The sequence below is a fragment of the Bubalus bubalis genome, chromosome 12, assembly GCF_019923935.1.
Source record: "Bubalus bubalis isolate 160015118507 breed Murrah chromosome 12, NDDB_SH_1, whole genome shotgun sequence".
Lineage (NCBI taxonomy): Eukaryota > Metazoa > Chordata > Mammalia > Artiodactyla > Bovidae > Bubalus > Bubalus bubalis.
In genome coordinates this window covers 95075218-95094480 of record NC_059168.1, presented here as the reverse complement: position 1 = coordinate 95094480, position 19263 = coordinate 95075218, and the positions used below count along the sequence as shown (strand labels likewise).

General features: G+C 39.7%; 1 protein-coding gene across 6 annotated transcripts in view; it reads left to right on the top strand.

Annotated features, from left to right (window-relative positions):
- The window catches only part of NR6A1 (nuclear receptor subfamily 6 group A member 1), a 232304-nt gene that overhangs the window by 138878 nt on the left and 74163 nt on the right, over positions 1-19263 (top strand). Inside the window, exon 1 of one of the 6 annotated variants that reach the window (XM_006049281.4) lies at positions 17939-18262. The exons of the other annotated variants lie outside the window; for them this stretch is intronic. Coding sequence (XP_006049343.1) covers positions 18247-18262 — 16 coding nt within the window. The 5' untranslated portion in view covers positions 17939-18246. Of the gene's footprint in view, positions 1-17938; positions 18263-19263 lie in introns of those variants that run through there. 6 annotated transcript variants of the gene reach the window in all.

Below are 19263 nucleotides of genomic sequence, written 5' to 3'. Positions count from 1 at the left end.
AGATTTCCCAGGTAAGAATACTGGAGTAGGTTGCCATTTTCTTCTCCAGGGGATCTTCCCGACCCAGGGATCGAACCCACATCTCCTGCACTGTCAGGCAGATTCTTTACTACTAAGCCACCAAGGAAGCCCTCTATTATGAATAGGGCTATAGCAAATACCCTTGCTTTCTGATGGTATTACTTTTGTGGCCTTAGGTCCTGAAAGTGAAATTTCCAAATGACAGGCTTTGTACATTTCAATTTTGGTGTGGTTAAATATCTCTCCACTGAAGATGGTAAATAACTCCCTCCGACTTCTTCACCATTTAAATTTTAAGCATATAAGAGAGCCTATTTTCCCTAACCATTTCAATGGCGCATTATTTTCTTTATCATGTGGTTATACGTTATCAATCATATACATGTTCTAGAGAGAAGTTAACGTATCAGGGAAGGGCATTGTTGAATAGCTGGTAAATTTAAGTAGTTTCTAGCCTTTTGATAGGTCAGGATTTGGCATTTACCTGGGCTCTCAAGAGGTACAATATTGGAGTAACCCAAACTGTAATTCAGGTTAACTTAGGTTGGCTTACCTGTTTGATGTTTTAAAACGAACACTTAAGACATTTCAGCCATAGCTATTTCCACTTTCCTAGGCCTATTCACTAACTGCTCTGGCCTTCTGGTGACCTTTCACCTCACTGCTGCCTACACTATCCTTGCCTTGCCCCTAACTCACTTTAAAGTGAAGCCAAGAAAAGGAGGTGAGAACCTGGACAGCTGGGATAGATACTTGTGCTTCCATTCTTTCCTTCAATGAAAACCACCAAAGTGAGACCAACCGCCTAATACTATCGTTTTTTAGTCTCTCCAAAGATAAGGCTCTTGTCATCTCTGTTACTGGCAGGATCCAAGCTGCCATGGTCTCTGTGGCCAGTATAGAGCTATATACCCCTGTTTAAGGGGAGGTAAGTTTTCTGTCCTGGTGCCAATAAAGGAATCAAGGACACAGAGTTTTGGATAGTTCTCTTGCAGGAGCCAGGGCCTACACATCTTACATCTTTCAGACATTGGGAACCATGTGTAGCATTTTCTTGTAGATTTTGCCTTTGTCTTCTGACTGTCCTTTTCCTCTGCACTCTCCATGATTGGTGTCTTCATCTCTTGGCCCTGTTATTCTGGGAGATGCTGCCCTCTGCTGGTGGACTGTAGGCTACCCAGAGCAGTTCAGATAGGTCTGACCACTAGAGGAACTGACAAGGCTATATAGAGCCAGAGTCATCAAGCTCTCTAGTCTCCAGTTTCATGAACTAATCCTAAGACTTTCCGCTATGAAAATAATTCATCAATCACTGGAAAATATACAAGTACAGAGACATTTATTGTAACATCTATAGTTGAGTGTAAGTCAGTCAGTCAATGTCTGACTCTTTCTGACCCTATGTACTATATAGTCCGCCAAGTTCCTCTGTCCCTGGGATTCTCCAGGCAAGAGTACTGGAGTGGGTTGCCATACCCTTCTCCAGGGGATCTTCCCAAACCAGGAATCAAACCAGGTCTCCTGCATTGTAGGCCAATTCTTGACTGTCTGAGGTACCAGGAAAGCCCAAACATCTGTAGTAGCAAAAGAATAAAATCTAGATGTCCAACACTTGGGATTGTAATTATAGCTGCTAAAATTGGCTGTGTAAAAGACAACATAAAAGAATGAAAATATGTATCACAAACAAACACCAAGCAGAATGTACCAGTTGCAGCCATGGTACATACCTCTTAAGTAATATAATGGCTAATCGGAAATCCTCAAGACTAGTTGTCAAAGCTAGGATAATTTCTCTTGATATTTCATTAATACAGTTAGTAAAACAGTGTGCCTAATATTTCTTTAGTATTGTTGTTTATCTGTATTTTCTCCTGAAACAAATACTTGACATTTGAGTAGCCTGCTGAAAAACATTTCTGTGATGTGTGGTCCGCCTGCAGACCTGATTTCCTAGGACAATAAGGGTGGTGCCGTATGTAGCAACTGTCTAAAACAGGCACCCCAGCTGTGATGGGAAGTTCCTAGGCAGCCTTTTCACCTATGGTGTCTTTATAATAGAGGAGGTCAGATAGAGTATAGATATTACTTTGTATGATTTGATGAGAGACTGACTTGCCTCCTTGGTATAGGTCTCTACCTCAAATGATGCCCACCCCCCACCCAGTAGGATGGTGACAACTACAGGTTATGATACTTCTGAGAATTTTCTTTTTAAAGAACCACAAGGAGGGAAGGGAGCCTTTTGAGAAACCCACTTATGTTTTTTAAAACTGAGCACCTTATGTAAAGTTTAAAAATAAAATAAAATTAAAAAAAAAAAAAAAAAAAAAAAACCTGAGCACCTCATTTCAGAACATTTGGATGAGAATAAAAAGTATTGGCTCATATATCTTGATCCTTGTTATTTAACAAGTAAATTGCTATTTTCAATAGCAGGACTAGAGTGAAGCAAATGAGATACCTATAATACAAAATTTAAGACAGCAGTCACTCTCAGGGTCATGCAAGTTCAGGATCAGCCCTATTTCTCAAATAATCACTGTCAGACCCAGCTCAGCTCTTGGGAAGACATCATTCCTGATGTGATGTGATGGATTGTTTATTATCCTTTCTTAGTCTGAGCCTTGACCTAGAGCCTAGGGCCCCTGCACTCTGGAAGCAGCTGTCTGGTTGAGCAGATTTTGATCAACCACTTGACTTTTAGCTGTTGGTTTAGCCCAGGAGGGGTAGCCCAGTAATGACAGCCTGTCTAAAATCCAGAATGAATCTTGCAAAATGACCAAGTAAGGCCTAAAATAGTCAGGTTTCTTATCTCCTTAATCATTTCCCTGTTTCTTGGCTTACTTTCCATTGATCATCCATATACATACATCTTTGTGAACATAAGTATTTCTGTAAGATAGAGTAGTAAGGGTCTTTGGATCAAAGAGTGTGCAAAGTTTAAATGTTAATAGATACTATAAGCTATATTCAGTCTGTGTATCAACTATCAACATGTATAAGCATACTCATTTTCTCAAGCCTTTTCGAGTGAAATATTCTCAACATTTTAAATTTTTTTGCCAATCTGATGGATAAGAAGTAGTATATAATAGTTGTTTTAACCTGAGTTATTATTAGTGACCTTTTCAGTATTTATTGACACTGAAGTCATTTTAGGACATCTTTGTTTCATCATATTAGTTCCCCATTGGAAGGTTTGCTTACCTTTTTCTTAATCCTTATTTGTAGGATTTCTTCATATTTATAAATGTGTGTGTGTGTGTGTTTGGGTGGCTTTGCCTTTCAGAACTTAGACATTTGTATAAATGTAAATACAATCATCTTTTCCTTAATGATGTCTGTTATGCTTAGACTTTTCATGTTATGGTTTCATGTTATGCTTAGACTTTCCCTCCCCTCAACAGTAAAAAAAATATATATATATTCTCACTTTTTATTTTAATAATATTCTAGTTTACTTTATATATGTGATTAGTTTTTATATATCTCATGAAATTCTTATTTCATGAGCTGTCAACCCATTTTACTGCCAAAGGAAAAATAATGAAGTTTTAATTCAGAAAGATCATAAAAGCAAAAACACTATGTATGCCCTTTTGGTAATGATTACTTTGGGATTATAGACTTGGGACCAGGCTGCCCTTCCTTCTCCTCTCTGCTCTGCCCCAATCGTGTTTGTCCTTTCTTAACTATCTTTTTTTAAAGTATATGTTATTTTTACTAAAATTAATAACTGTTTGACACTTCTGTTTATAAAATGTTTCCACACACATTCTGGTTGGTTCTTCAGAAGACTTTTGAGTTAGAACAGTAGATATAATTATCCCCATTTTATGGGTGAAGAAACTGAGATTATATAAGCAACAAGTTGCAGAGAATTTTCTGGCTCCAGTTATTCTTGCTACGGTTCTTTTTAGTTACCCAAATTCTAAGAACATCTGACTCTTAACCTGTATCGTTCGTCTGTTGTTTATCTCCTTAAAAAAGATTTATGGCTCAGTATCTGCGTGGAAATTTTTGCATCCTCCTGAAATAAACAAAAAGAGAAGAAACTCAGTATGCCTCACAAATGTTTCTTAGGTGTTTTCTGAGAGGACAGAGAGGGTTGGAAGACGGTTGGGATAACTAGAATTTAATGAAATAGAGCTTTCCTGAAGCTGGAATAAATGCTCTGTTGCTGCTGGCCTTTCAGTTTCCAGTGCCTTGCCTTTGTAGAATTCTCCATATACACATTTAGAGTTTTAAGGGAGCTGAGTGAGCCTTTCATAGACCAGGCTTTCATCTCTGATTCTGTCCGTGGCTCTCATTCCAGAACCCCAGCTACATGCCTGCCACCAGCAGCTTCTGTGGGGCCTATCCTGCTGGGTGTTGACTTTTAGATTACTGGGACTCTTATAATGAATCCTTTACTGTAAAAAGTACCCTACCCATTTTCTTTTTAACTTCTCTTTTTAGCCATTAAAATAATGGCATTGCAGTGTCTTAGCCTAGAAGTTCAGAAGATTCTTTTTATGCTGCATTTATCTTGAGAGTTCTCAGTGTTACATGATAAAGCATCTAAGTTTCCCAGTTTTGAGTTAACTTGACCAAAAGAGAGATGTTCAATGGAATTCAAGTATATTATTTTTATGCAAAATAAACTTCACCAAGACTGAGAAAACACCATTAAAAGGGCAATATCACATTTCAAATTCATAATTATATCATTAATACCAAAAGGACAAGTATTATTGTACATAGTTGTTTTCCAGGAATATGCTCAAAAGGATTGTGTTAATGCATTTGGGTGTCTCTTGCAAAGAAGACATGGTGAATGGGCAGGCAAGCTTTGGGCAGAGTTGTAGAGGCTTGAAAAACATCCAAGAAAAAAGGGAGAATTTCAGTATGACATTTAAGTTCATTTTAAGAGGGGTTATGATATTGTTACCTTTACAGTCATTTTTGTACTAAACCAAATTTACAGAGGGAACTTCTGCTTGTATTCGTGAATTTTGTCAAAGTCAGGGTTTTGAGGCAAAGTTTATTTTTAGGATCTGCTCTCTCCAGTTATTGGACTTACCACTTTGGCTCCTCTTAACTTTATAATTCGGAGAAGGCAATGGCACCCCACTCCAGTACTCTTGCCTGGAAAATCCCATGGACGGAGGGGCCTGGTGGGCTGCAGTCCATGGGGTCGCTAGGAGTTGGACATGACTGAGCGACTTCACTTTCACTTTTTACTTTCATACATTAGAGAAGGAAATGGCAACCCACTCCAGTGTTCTTGCCTGGAGAATCCCAGGGACGGGGGAGCCTGGTGGGCTGCCGTCTCTGGGGTCGCACAGAGTCGGACACGACTGAAGCAACTTAGCAGCAGCAGCAACTTTATAATTGGTTTCTCATTCCCCAAAGCAATGGTCACAACCTCTCTTAGATTCTATCCTGTACGAATTGAATACAGCAGCAGCTAATCTGAGAAGACAGTCAGTGCTTTTAGGGGGATACTTGAAGGCCAGTTGTCGATGATATATAAATACTAATCAGGATCTTCAGGAAATAAATTCAGTAATTTTGAGCATTTTCTGCTCTGGCTGGTGAAAACAATAACTATTCCTGGCTTTTTGTGAGCCCTGAAAATAATTTTCCCTGCGCCTTTTGGGTGGCTCTTTCCCTAGCTTTGGGTGGTTTCCTCACACATGTGCAATCATCTGTCCTCGGCTGAAGACTCAGGAGAACTCTCTGCAGATCTCAGTCATGCTCTCTCCATGTAGTGGTCTCTCTTCCAGCCCTCTGCCCTGGTGATTCCAGCCACCTCGCCTCCTGGACCCCCAGCCGCAGATTGTTGGACTCCATGTGAGCTCTCATGATGCTCACTCTAGAACCCCATCAGGCAGTTAATGTGGGATGTTCACAGGTGTTTCCTTGTTTCCCCCTAGGAATCACTGTTCTTTGTTATCTCAAATCAATAGAGGAAAACCATTATTTTATATACTTTGTCCAGTTCCGTCTTCTCTAGTCAGGAGGCCAAACTAGTTCCCATCATTCCATCTTGGCCAGAGGCAGAAGTCCATTTGTAACTTTTATGTATTTTTAACTATATCTAAGTTTTCATAAAAGAGATGAAACTGATCTCTTTTCATTAACAGTAAGTTGCAAACTTTTTTACATGCCAATGCTGTGAAGACTTATCTCATTTTTGGTAATAGCTACATATATCTAATGGGCTTATTAGATTATAAAATTTCTTTTCTTATTTATTTATTATGTACAGTACTACAGTGAATGTTTTCTCATCCCTGAGCAAGTATATCTGTAGGATACTTTTCTAGAATTGAAATTGCTATTAAAAAAAAGAAATAGGGCTTCCCAGGTGGTGCAGCGATAGAGTCTGCCGGCCAGTGCAGGAGACACAAGAGATGCAGATTCGATCCCTGAGTCAGCAGGATCCCTTGGAGTAGGAAATGGCAACCCACTCCAGTGTTCTTGCCTGGAAAATTCCATGGTCAGAGGAGCTTGGCGGGCAGCAAGTCCATGGGGTCACAAAGAGATTAAAAAATGATATGTGCCTTTTAAAGAATAGACTTAGTTTTGATAAATAATGCCAAAAGTGATTTGGCAAAATGTTGTACAAATTTATGAGTGTATGATGGAAGATGTGAAAAAAAAATCACATAAACTACTTTGCATTAACACTGATAGGATACATGGAGAAACTTGCTTTCTTTATAGGATAAAGAAATTGGAATTGGGTAATTTCTAAGGATATTTCTTGGCAGGCAGATTCTTACATTGATGTGATTTGAAACAGATCTGTCTGCTAACCCAGTTAAATAACTCAGAAGAGTTTACTAATGCAAGTGTTCAGATATGACTCCTACTACCCATAGCCCTGATACTGTTCTTTTTGGCTAGAGTGCCACTTGAGTCCTGCAGAAATGCTAGTGTTTGGTCCAAGTACCAAGAGAAGATGCTTGGCGAATCCCAGGAAAGCATTTCCGGAAGTCTCTGGTCTCTGTGGGCCTGGGGGTGGTCCTTTCTCAGCTTTCTGTACTGGTTTGTCCTCCCACAGCTGCTTCCACGTTGAAGTCAGTGAAGGCTCTGCATAATTCACTACTTTCTCTCCAAATTAAGGTCCACTCCCTGGAATCTGGATGGACTCTTGAGAGTTAGGGACAGAAGAGAGGAGTGATCCAGTTCACCAAATGGAAGTTCTTTCTCTTTACCTGACATCTGGTTTTAATCCCTTCTTTAGATTTATTTGAAAATCTCTGAAAAAGCAAAAGTCTCTGTGATACTATTAGCTGAACAATACAGCTACACAACTCAGTTATTACTCTCTTCAGGAAGCCCTTCCAACTTTCTGTTTAGTTCATCAAATAATCAAATATATACTGGGCACTAAGAACACAGTGGTAAGCTGCTCCCACCCCAGCTTAAAAACAAGTACATCTTGTTTTAAGATGTACTTAAAAACAAGTACATCTCTTCTGAGCACACCTTATATTTTGCCCCTCTTTTAAGACCTATGTATCTTCCTCTCCCACTGGCTTGAGCTCCTCAAGGACAGAACTTTGACTCATTTGTTTTGACTCACTCTCGTCTAGCTTGGCAGAGAACAGGAATTGCTCATTGTTGACCTGCTCAGAATGCTTAATTCTTTGTCTCTACTTCTGGACAAAAGAAGGGAGAATGAGCTTTTTAAAAAATCACTTTATTGAGGTATGATTGATGTATGAAAAAATGTGTATAACTTGATGAGTTTAGAGACAAATATATACTTAGAAGGGCTTGCCAGGTGGCCCAGTGGAGAAGAGCTTACCTGCCAGTGCGGGAGACAAAAGAGATGTGAGTTTGATTCCTGGATTGGGAGGATCTCCTGGAGAAGGATATGGCAACCCACTCCAGTATTCTTGCCTGGAAAATTTCATGGACAGAGGAGCCTGGAAGGCTACAGTCTATGGGATTGCAAAGAATTGGACACAACTAAACAACCAACACTTTCGCACACACATACCTGTAAAACAATCCGGTTTCAGGCTGCCTTTTATTGTAATTATCTGTTTCTGTAGCGTTATGGATTCCTCAGAAGTCTAGGCCTTTTAACTTTATTTTTGATTCATCAAATACGAATCAAGTACAGTTGGCCCTGCAGATTCCACATCCATGGATTCATCCAATCATGAATTAAAAATATCAAAATTTTTTTAAATTCCAGAAAGTTCCAAAAAGCAAAACTTGAATTTGCTGCATACCAGCATCTATTTACATAGCATTTGCATTGTGTCCATATTTGATATTATAAGTCTCACACCCTAGTTAAGTAGTGCTCAAAATTCTCCAAGCCAGGCTTCAGCAATACGTGAACCATGAACTTCCAGATGTTCAAGCTGGTTTTAGAAAAGGTAGAGGAACCAAAGATCAAATTGCCAACATCCTCTGGATCATCGAGAAAGCAAGAGAGTTCCAGAAAAAAATCCATTCTTTATTGACTATGCCAAAGCCTTTGACTGTGTGGATCACAATAAACTGTGAAAAATTCTGAAAGAGATGGGAATACCAGACCACCTGACCTGCCTCTTGAGAAACCTGTATGCAGGTCAGGAAGCAACAGTTAGAACTGGACATGAAACAACAGACTGGTTCCAAATAGGAAAAGGAGTACGTCAAGGCTGTCTATTGTCACTCTGCTTCTTTAACTCCTATGCAGAGTACATCATGAGAAATGCTGGGCTGGAAGAAGTACAAGCTGAAATCAAGATTGCTGGGAGAAATATCAATAACCTCAGATAAGCAGATGACACCACCCTTATGGCAGAAAGTGAAGAGGAACTAAAAAGCCTCTTGATAAATGTGAAAGAGGAGAGTGAAAAAGTTGGCTTCAAGCTCAACATTCAGAAAACTAAGATCATGGCATCTGGTCCCATCACTTCGTAGGAAATAGATGGGGAAATAGTGTTAGACTTTATTTTGGGGGGCCGCAGAATCACTGCAGATGGTGATTGCAGCTATGAAATTAAGACGTTTACTCCTTGGAAGGAAAGTTATGACCAACCTAGATAGCATATTCAAAAGCAGAGACATTACTTTGCCAACAAAGGTCCGTCTAGTCAAGGCTATGGTTTTTCCAGTGGTCATGTATGGATGTGAGAGTTGGACTGTGAAGAAGGCTGAGTGCCGAAGAATTGATGCTTTTGAACTGTGGTGTTGGAGAAGACTCTTCAGAGTCCCTTGGACTGCAAGGAAATCCAAGCAGTCCATCCTAAAGGAGATCAGTCCTGGGTGTTCTTTGGAAGGACTTATGCTAAAGCTGAAACTCCAGTACTTTGGCCACCTCATGCTAAGAGTTGACTCATTGGAAAAGATTCTGATGCTGGGAGGGATTGTGGGCAGGAAGAGAAGGGGACGACAGAGGATGAGATGGCTGGATGGCATCACCGACTCAATAGACATGAGTTTGAATAAACTCTGGGAGTTGGTGACAGACAAGGAGGCCTGGAGTGCTGTGATTCATGAGGTCGCAAAGAGTCGCACATGACTGAGTGACTGAACTGAACTGAAGTAAACTAGAGATGATTTCAAGTATTAAGGATGTACATAGGTTATGTGTAAACACTGTGCCATTTTATATGAGGGCCTTGAGCGTCTATGGATTTTGGTGTCTATGAAGGTCCTAGAACCAATCCCCTGTGGATACTTAGGAATGGATGACTGTACTCATTTTGTGCTAGATTCTGTAGCAGGTACCAGGAATGTAGAGATGAATCAAATTATGTCTCTGTTCTTGGAATGGTTACAGATCCATGGGCAGGCAGGCATCCAATGTGATGAAACTACAGAAATTCATAGGATTAGAACCTTTAGAGCAGGTAAGAATTGGAGATTTCTTGGAAGATATATCTGAATTAGCTGAGAATTAAATAGTTCATGGAAACTAGCCAGGTAGAAGGAAAACAATGCATGCAAAGGCACTTTTGGGAAATTGCAAATAGCACTGTTCGTTGAGAGCATTGGGAATATGAGAAGGGAAAATGGAGAAGTTGACAAGAGGTTTGATCAGGAAGGCTCTCTTAACTTTGGGAAGGTGATTTATTCTGAAAGAAATTACAGATTTATAGATTTTAAGTGGGAGTGTATGGTTTGATTTGAGTTTTAGAAAGCAGCCAGAGTGGAGAATGAATTTGGGAGGGGAGAGGTGGAAAGGACCTTCTGAAATGGCGCTAGTGGTAAAGAACCTGCCTGCCCGTTCAGCAGACTTAAGAGATGAAGATTCAATCCCTAGGCCTGGAAGATCCCCTGGAGGAGAGCGCGCAGGAGGGCAGTGGAATACCCGCTCCAGTACTCTGCCCGGGAATCCCCTTGGACAGAGGAGCCTGGGGAGCTACAGTCCACATGGTTGCAAAGAGTTGGACAGGACTGAAGTGACAACACACACACACCCGCTGGAAAGAGGGCTTCCCAGGTGGCACTAGTGGTAAAAGAACCCACCTACCAGTGCAGGAGACAGACGTGGGTTCAAGCCCTGGGTTGGGAACGTCCACTGGAGGAGGGCATGGCAACCCACTCCAGTATTTTTGCCTGGAGAATCCTTTGGATAGGGGAGTCTGGCGGGCTACAGTCCATAGGGTCTCAAAGAGTTGGACACAACTGAAGCAACTTTGCCTGCATGCACACAAAGTGGAAAGGTAGAAAAAAATAGCTAACAAGACAGACCTATAAGGAGGCTTTCAAAATAAGCCAGATGAGAAATAGTGATGGCCAAGAATAGGATGGTAGAGATGAAAATAAATGTATGAGTTGGGGAGGAGAAGGAGACAGTGGAGGATAAGATGGTTGACGGCATCACTGACTCAATGGACGTGAGTTTGAGCAAACTCCTGAAGATGGTGAAGGACAGGGAAGCCTGGCGTGCTGTGGTTCGTGGGATCACTAAGAGTCGGACATGACTTAGTGACTGAACAACAGCAACTTTATATTGTTATGCATACACAGAAAATACATAAGGTAGTATGATGAACCCATGTACCCAGCCTCAGCAATAATCATCCAGTGACTAATCTTATCCCATCCATGTCTTTACCTCCCTCACCTCGCCATGTTACTTTGAAGCATTCCCAAGTATCATCTCATCCATAAGCATTCCAGTTATGTATCTCTAGAAGATTTCTTTTTTTCATCTATAGATTTCTCCTCAATCTCTTTTTCCCTTCTCTAAAGTTTACAAGGTTGGGTGATTTGTCTTGTTGAATTTACCACAACCCAGATTTTGCTGATTGGCATCCTTCTGATGTAGATGAGTGTGTTTCTCTGAAGTCTGTAGTACTTTTATTTTTGTAGTTGGATATAGAGGCTTGATCATCTTCAGATTCTGCTTTCCGGGCAAGATACTGAGTTCTTCAGAAGATATATACCTCTTGTTTTCTCTTTTTGTTATGTTAGTAGCCGTTGAGCATCAGTATCTAGGACCCATTATTTCATAGTAGCATTCTAATTCCAGTATTTCTTGTTCACTTATTAGCTGGAATGTTTCTACAAAGAGAAATTTTTCCATTGTTGTTGAGTACCCTATGCTGTATCTCATTTAGGAAAAGCAGGGTAAATACTTGATTCTTTACCTTTTTAGTATTTAATAATTTTCAAAGGTTGTGTTAGTTCCCTGGCATCCTTCAATGGTGACACTGTTCAGTTAATTTTAGTTATTCTTTTTAAACGATATTCAGATTGTTTCATGTTTGGTTAGAGTGGCTGATTTAGTAGCTTTTGAGGAGACAGGAAAGACAGGAATGATAGGTTTTGAATGTAAGTGGGGTAAAAGGGAGAAAGGAGTCAGAGTTCCAGGTTTTGGCTTGGGTTGTTGAGGCTGTACACACTGAAACTGAGAAAGAGGAGCAAGTTTCAAAGGGCAGACATATTTGGACATGTCTGAGGTGCATATGATCGATGCATCTTGGAGATGCCCAGAAGGCAGTTGGATAATAAGATGTGAGGCTCAGGGGAGCAATCCATGAGTCCAGGACCCAGAATAGAGCTCAATTGCTATGTGGAATTGACTTATTTGATTATGTGTGTTATATCTTATTTGATAGAAATCAGTCCCTCTGCCAGCTGAAACCACACTGTACCCCAAAGGAAGATTATTAAGCCCTGTTGCCTTCTCTTTTCTGTGTGCTTATCTTTAGAGAGTCAGGTTCAATCTCTAGTAGAGCAGAAAGGACAGAACTGGTTGTAGGGAGGATTGCCACTTGTCCGGTTTACAACCGGTCCTTTTGGTTTTCAGATTTATTACAACCAGTCCCTCAATTAGAGGAGAGCTCTGTGTATGGGTAGAATTTACTGGAGTTGGAATTGAGGCTGGGTGAACTGGTTTTGGCTTTGCAGGAATAGCCTAGGGCAATCTTTTTGTGAATATTTGTATTCCTGAAGGATTTTATTTCCCTCTCCCATGTTCCTGCTTTCTGAAGCGACTCCTTTCCTTCCTTCCTCTAATCAACAAAATATTCATTGAGCACCTGCACTGGGTATACAATGGTGAACAAGAATAAGGGGCATAGTCCCTGCCTTTATATAGCTTGGAATCTAGGAGATACATGTATAGATTATGTATGTTAATCAGAAGATCATTAGCAGCATATCCTTCCATACTAATCCAGGAACTCAGTAAATAGGACATATTGGCCAGAAATCTTTTCTTACCAGTGCTGGATCTTCTTTATTGGAATATAAGGTGTCAAGTTTGCAAATGAGAAAACATATTTAAAACAAAAGGCCTGACACATAAGGACTTTGAAATGGAGTTTGTTTAGGGGGAAAAAAAGCTCCTCTGAAGAAAGATGGAAGAGGTAGAAAATGTGAAAATGAAAGTAGACTGTGAATGCACTCTGAAGTTTAATTAAAAAAAAAAAAAAAGCTTCACGCCACCTGCTCACCTATACAATATACATACCAAAAGCCTTCTAATTGCCTGCTATATGGTACATGCTAAACGCAAGACTGTGCTCTGAAATTACCAAAGCTTTACTCTTTGCGGTTATATTCAGACTAATAATGAAGATATTGAGTTGGCCAAGAAGTTCGTGTTTTTCTGAAATATCTTACAGAAAAACCCAAACAAACTTCTTCGCCAACCCCATAGAACTGTGAAGTAAAAACAGTAGGTAGTTTGTATTATCATGATATATTTTAGGGATCCAGTCATGTGCGACTCTTTGCAATCCCATGGACTGTGGCCTACCAGGCTCCTCCATCCATGAAATTTTCCAGGCAAGAGTACTGGAGTGGGTTGCCATTTCCTTCTCCAGGGGATCTTCCCAACCCGGAGATTGAACCCAGGTTTCTGGCATTGCAGGCAGAAACGCTTTATCCTCTGAGCCACCAGGGAAGCCCCAGGGATCCAGGCAGCATGGCAACAGAGTGTGGTTTGACTCTGTCTGATTTGAGGGCTAGGAGGATGGAGTGTTAGAATACCTCACAGTGGAGCTGATATTTAAATTGAGTCCAGAAAGATGAGTAATTGCTAGTGGAAGCTATAAGAAAGTAGCAAGGGGAGTTATTCCAGGCAAATGTTATAGCTTAGCATATTTGCACTACAAGTGGGTTAGTATGGCAGGAGTGATAGGTATTTGTAGGGAGTAGTGGTAAATGAAGCTGGAGAGATCAGCAGGGGCTAGATGGTAAAGGGCATTGGGATTGTGGATTTTTATGTTATAGGGAGCCTGGGAGCCGTTGACTAGTCACAGCTCATGCTACAGTTTTTATCTTGCATACCTTTGTCTACAGTCTTCACTTAAACAGAAGTGAGTTACTCATAGGCAGAAAACTCTTCCTGTGTCATCTGACCATTTTTTTTTCATCCAGTCAGACAAATACATGGATAGACAAATGAAACAACAACTTGAAGTCAGGGCCTAGGCCAGAGTCTATCCAGAAACTACTGGGTTTCAAGTGGTCTTCCTTTTTAGGGATACCAAAGAAGAAAGGCTGTCTGGCCATTTGCCCAGCCCCCAAGTCTTGCTTTTTACCGCTGTGATCTTTTTTACTTCATTTGTACATGTTGCTTAACAGCAGTTGGAGTTGTTGCTATATTCAGAGCTGCAGTATTTTATTTGCATTAAACTCTAGGCTTAATTATGAAGAAGGTAGGCAGAGGTTCCATATGGGTTGAATAAGTCGCAACTAGTTTAGGCTTCTCAAGAGACAGAATAGTTGGCTGTGTTTATGCTTATATGTTGTATATCTGTTTCTTTTCTTTTTTTTTCAAAGGGACTGATTTATTCATACTATGATCTATGATACTTTAAAAATTTATGTACAAGATCCTGACTGGAGAATTACGAAGAGTTTTTAAAGGAGGGCTCACTCTTTCCCGGTCTTGAATTTGTGGGTGGAAAACTGATCTAATTAAAAACTCGACTCATATTTAAATTTACTTGATTGTTTCAGAAATGTCTTCTTACAATCGATTTGTTCAAATCACAAAGTACTTACGAGGTGCATACATTGCATTTGCTTATACTTATAAGGCTGTTCTTTTTTTAAAATTGCCCTTGATTTTTTAAAAAATATTACCAGGGCTTCTTTGCTTCTCGTAGACTTTCTCTAGTGGCAGCGAGGGAGGGCTCCTCTCTAGGTGCAGTGCGTGGGCTTCTCATTGTGGTGGCTTCTCTTGTTGTGGAGCACAGGCTCTAGGCACTCAGACTCAGTAGCTGTGGCCACATGGGTTTAGTTGTCCCGAGGCATGTGGAATCTTTCTGGACCAGGGATCAAACCCATGTCCTCTGCATTGACAGGCAGATTATTAACCACTGGACCACCTGGGAAGTCCAAAATTATTCTTACACCTTGCAGTCTTTTTTTCTAGCCAGTCATGTTACTCTTCTTCATATAGGTTTAGTTCCTGATTTTGTATCATAAGCATTAAAAAGTCTTTTGTGATTCTTTTTCCTTCAAGTCCTGAAATACCTTTCCTGCCTGTCTACATGTTGAACACCAAGGTTCAGCTCCCTCTCTGTGGCATGCTACTCCAATCTAATCAATTTTCCTTCATCCATTTCCCTGATATGTAGATCTAAGGTAAGAATCTCATAATATTCATTTCTGTCAGTTCAGTCAGCATAGTGCCTAGTTCATAGGAGACACTCAATGAATGTTTGTAGGATTGGATGAAAACCCTTAGTCCTTAGTTTCTAAAATATTTTTAGTTTGTGGCTCTGGATTATTTTTTGTTTTTGTTTTTTTTTTTTTTCCCTGAACTATGGACTCCTCTTTCCAAGTCCAGGAATAGATGGCAAAAGTAGAAATCATATTTAAGTATGTTCTTGGTTACTCCTGTTGTTTTCCTGAACTTGAGAGCTTTGCTTGTTAGTCTCAGTTAGTATGGTCTTCATTTGGCTGTGTTTCATTTCATGTTTAGTTGAATTAAACTCCTGTCCTTGCCATAAGAAATGTCTGCAATCAAGCATCTGACAGATGAAAACTAGAGACCTTGGGCTTTTGTTTTTTTGTGTGGTTTTTCAAGTTTAAAAAGAAATTTAATATATTTTCTGCATAATTCTGTTTTTCTGAAATGGATAGAGATATTCTAACTAGTCCCTCTCTATCAGGAGTCACATGGCTTTCACTTTGCATCAGACTATCATTGAAACTTCTTGAAGGCAAATAAGGCTGAGATGATTCCAGTGATTGTGTAGCCACTAGAATTGCTATCTTTTGTTTTACTTTGAAGGACTGAACATAATACATCTTGATTACCCCCTTCAGCTTAGAAATCTGCCATCTTCTTTGAAAGTTGCCATTTGAATAAACAAACATGAAAATAATGTTGAATAGTGGCATCTAAAAAGAGGCTTTGTTGTTTTCTTTCCAAGATTCGTGGCATTTTGGAGGAAATGAGGGACCTAGGATATTTGGATTTCTTCTCAAGTGGTCTGATGACTTGCTTTTTTCCTTTTCCTGGGCTTCAGTTTCCCCATCTTTAAAATGAAATTGAACCAGTTTCTTGCAAGATGAACTGAGGTTCTGCTGTTCATAATTTGAACTCAGCTTTTGAATTCTGTTAGATATGCAGAATGCAAATATTGCAGGTGTTGGTTGGATGTAGAATTTTTTTCTACATTACAAAGCTAGTATTAGCAAGTAGAAAATGTTGCTGATTTCTTACTCTTTTCTCTCCTTCCCACTGATAAATTCCATGAATCCTTTTTATCTATTTAAATTATTTTTCTTGACTATAGTTGTTTTAACAATCTTGGGAGCTCGAGTTTAGATTTAAGGTTTGTCTTTTGCATTCGCATGGTGACTAAGGTGCATGTTCATGTTCTCTGCCTTTTCCTCCCAGTAGAACTTAAAAAGGGCTCTCAAAAAACTTGTGGGACTGAAGATATTGAAGAAATATGACTCTGTACCTAAAGATAAAACTTACCTGCCTTAAACTATGTTAAAGATTTGTTCTCAGGCTTATGGGTACATCAAGGATTATTACTGAGACCCACTACCGCGTTCAGTCCCTGGGTCAGGAAGATCCCCTGGAGAAGGAAATGGCAACCCATTCCAGTGTTCTTGCCTGGAGCATTTCATGGACAGTGGAACCTGGTGGGCTACAATCCATGGGGTGGCTAAGATTCAGACATGACTGAGTGACTAACTTTCACACCCTTTAAAATCAAGAATGCTGCTTCAGTCCTGATATTAGTAGGTTAACCAATAGCTCCCCATTTTATATTTTCCTCCATAGGTTGTTGCAGTAAAGCAGAGGTTTACTACACTTTATTAATCTCTTGTCTGAGTGAGAATAGGAATGGGAAAGCTGGTTGATGTGTTTCTGTTGGAGTGAGGTGCATGATGGCAGTGGCAGAAAATTTATTTTTAGGCAGACAAATTATAACGTTTTCTCCTCTAAATCATTGTTCACTTTCCCTTTAGGCCCTCCACTGTAAGGTGACTTAGTGTTCTCTCTCTTGGTTGGGAAATCCCTCTAGTGATAGTGGTAGCAATATTTGCCAGTGACATATTCCACTCCCACCCCCACAAAAGTCTCCTTTTTTATGGAATACTGCTATAAACTGTGCCTAGCCTTTAAGTTATTTCCAAGGCTAGCCTAGACATTGAGGGAGATTATAGGATGAAACACTGCAAAGTTAAAAAGCATTTATCCCTGGCAACTGGTCTCTCTTTGCTCATCCCACCTTCTCAGTGGAACTTGCCCTGATGTTGTGTTCTGATATCTGAATGGATAGCTGAATGTTTGACATCATGTGTCATTAGCATATGGCTCTGATTTGCCAGCCACAGCAGATCTGTGGCAGTGTTTGAGCAAGTATCCACACACCTGGTATGATGTGCTCTGCCATGTGTTACTGGTATGGTTCACAAATCAAGGAGGCATAGCATAATGATTGCTTAATGTCTTAGGAGTTTTACAGGAATGAACCAAGAAGCTTACTTTAAAGATTTACACTCTTGACTAGGAATGGGAGATGAAATTTCTAACCTTTACTTTCCAAAAGGATTTTGCAGACCTAGTTCCCTCTCTCCACATTATTTCAAACTAGTGTGTATAGCCACAGCATGAAAGTTAAGGGCCAGGGTTAAAGTGAACCCTGCAAATAACTCAGAGCTTCACATTTTAATTTTCTCAGAAGAATTTGCCATGTCATTGTTTATTATAATGACAAAAAGCAGGGGATGCCACTCCTACCCCTCCCAACACATACGTAACACGGAGTCTTTGTTTTTCTTTTTCTTCTCCCAAAGGTTCTAACTCTAAACTTTTAATTCAAATTACAAAAGAATATAACATAAAATAGCTCTTAAAAGAAAGGAGAAAAAAACCCCTACATACTGGAACTCTTTTAAATGAAAACAAAGTCCTTCTAGAATACTGCCTTTTAAGTTAAGAATCTCAGCTTTAAAAAAGACGGGAGGAGTATTTCCTACTAAATGTTTCCATAATAGTTTTCAGAGACATGGTAGGCAGTATTGTTAACTAAAGAAAGTAAGTCTATCAGTTCCACTTAGATAACCTTTGGTAATAAACGAACTCCGTACACGTTGTGACCTTAGCGCCTGAACTTTCTAATCACATGACTGGCTTGTAAACTGACCTGTGAGGATGACTGTTGTAGTTCGGGCTAAGAGAGAGAAATTGGCCAAGTGTCGGAAGAGTGGTCATCAGGCTGGACTTGTCTTGTAATCTCCTTTTATTCATGGCTGCAATAGAACTTCCCAACAGACTCCGAGAAGCATGAAATGGAGACATGGGAAGGTAAGGGAGCAGACTGTTTCCGTCTGAGCTCAAATCTAAGGTTTAGAAATTTTCTTTGAAGGTTTAGAGCAGATAGTAGCCTTGAGGGAAGAGAGAGGCAGTCCAGTTCTTTTTTGTGTGTGTCTTGGCAGAATTCAGCCAACAAGTTTTTATGTAAATAGCAACTGACTGTAAATGTTTTGAAATAAGAGAAAAACAAGAGAGAACTGTACTAAATTGGTTATTGTGATTGATGATTTTTTTTTTTTAATGAGCAGAAGAAAGGAAAGAAAAAATGGATTGAAATTTTGTAGTGACTTGAAAAAAATCTTAACTTCATTTTACATCACAGTTCTTAGGTAAAGTTTACATTTAAAAAAATTGTTCTGTTTACTTCTTGACAGACTTTGTTTATATTTTAAATTCCCTAATCCAGTTCACCATTTGCCAAAGCCTTATTTAGTACTGTTAATTATAGATAGTATTGGGGTCTTGAGGCCTTGATAAGGCAACCTCATTTCCTTTGGGGGAACTTAGATACTTTACCGTATAGGACTAAGCCATTGCTAATTTCTTTTTAAGTGGACTGATTTTAAAATGGATATATTCTCTCTCTCTCTCTCTCTCAATCCCTCGTGCTGTCTCTCATTAATAGCAAGTAGTGTTGAATTTGTATGTTTGGAATAGGCTCTTGTGTGAGAAACCCCAGTGTGCCAAAACTTTATTATTTGAGCCAGAAAAGACATAGGCAGCTAAAGAAACAGCTAGAAAATGAACCTTAGTATTAACGATTTGCTGTATTTGTTTGCTGTGTTTATACAGAGCCTAAGACTTTACCAAAAGTTTGGTTTCTCATATGCATTACTGAGTTATAGCCAAAAGAGTTTCAGATTCTTTGAGGCACTTGGTATATTTCTAGGAATGACATTCATCTATGAAATGCTTTCTTAGCAAAGCTTCCCACCCCCTTGCAGCATGCCTAACATCTGCCATAGGCAGCTTTGCAGTTTAATTCTTACTCT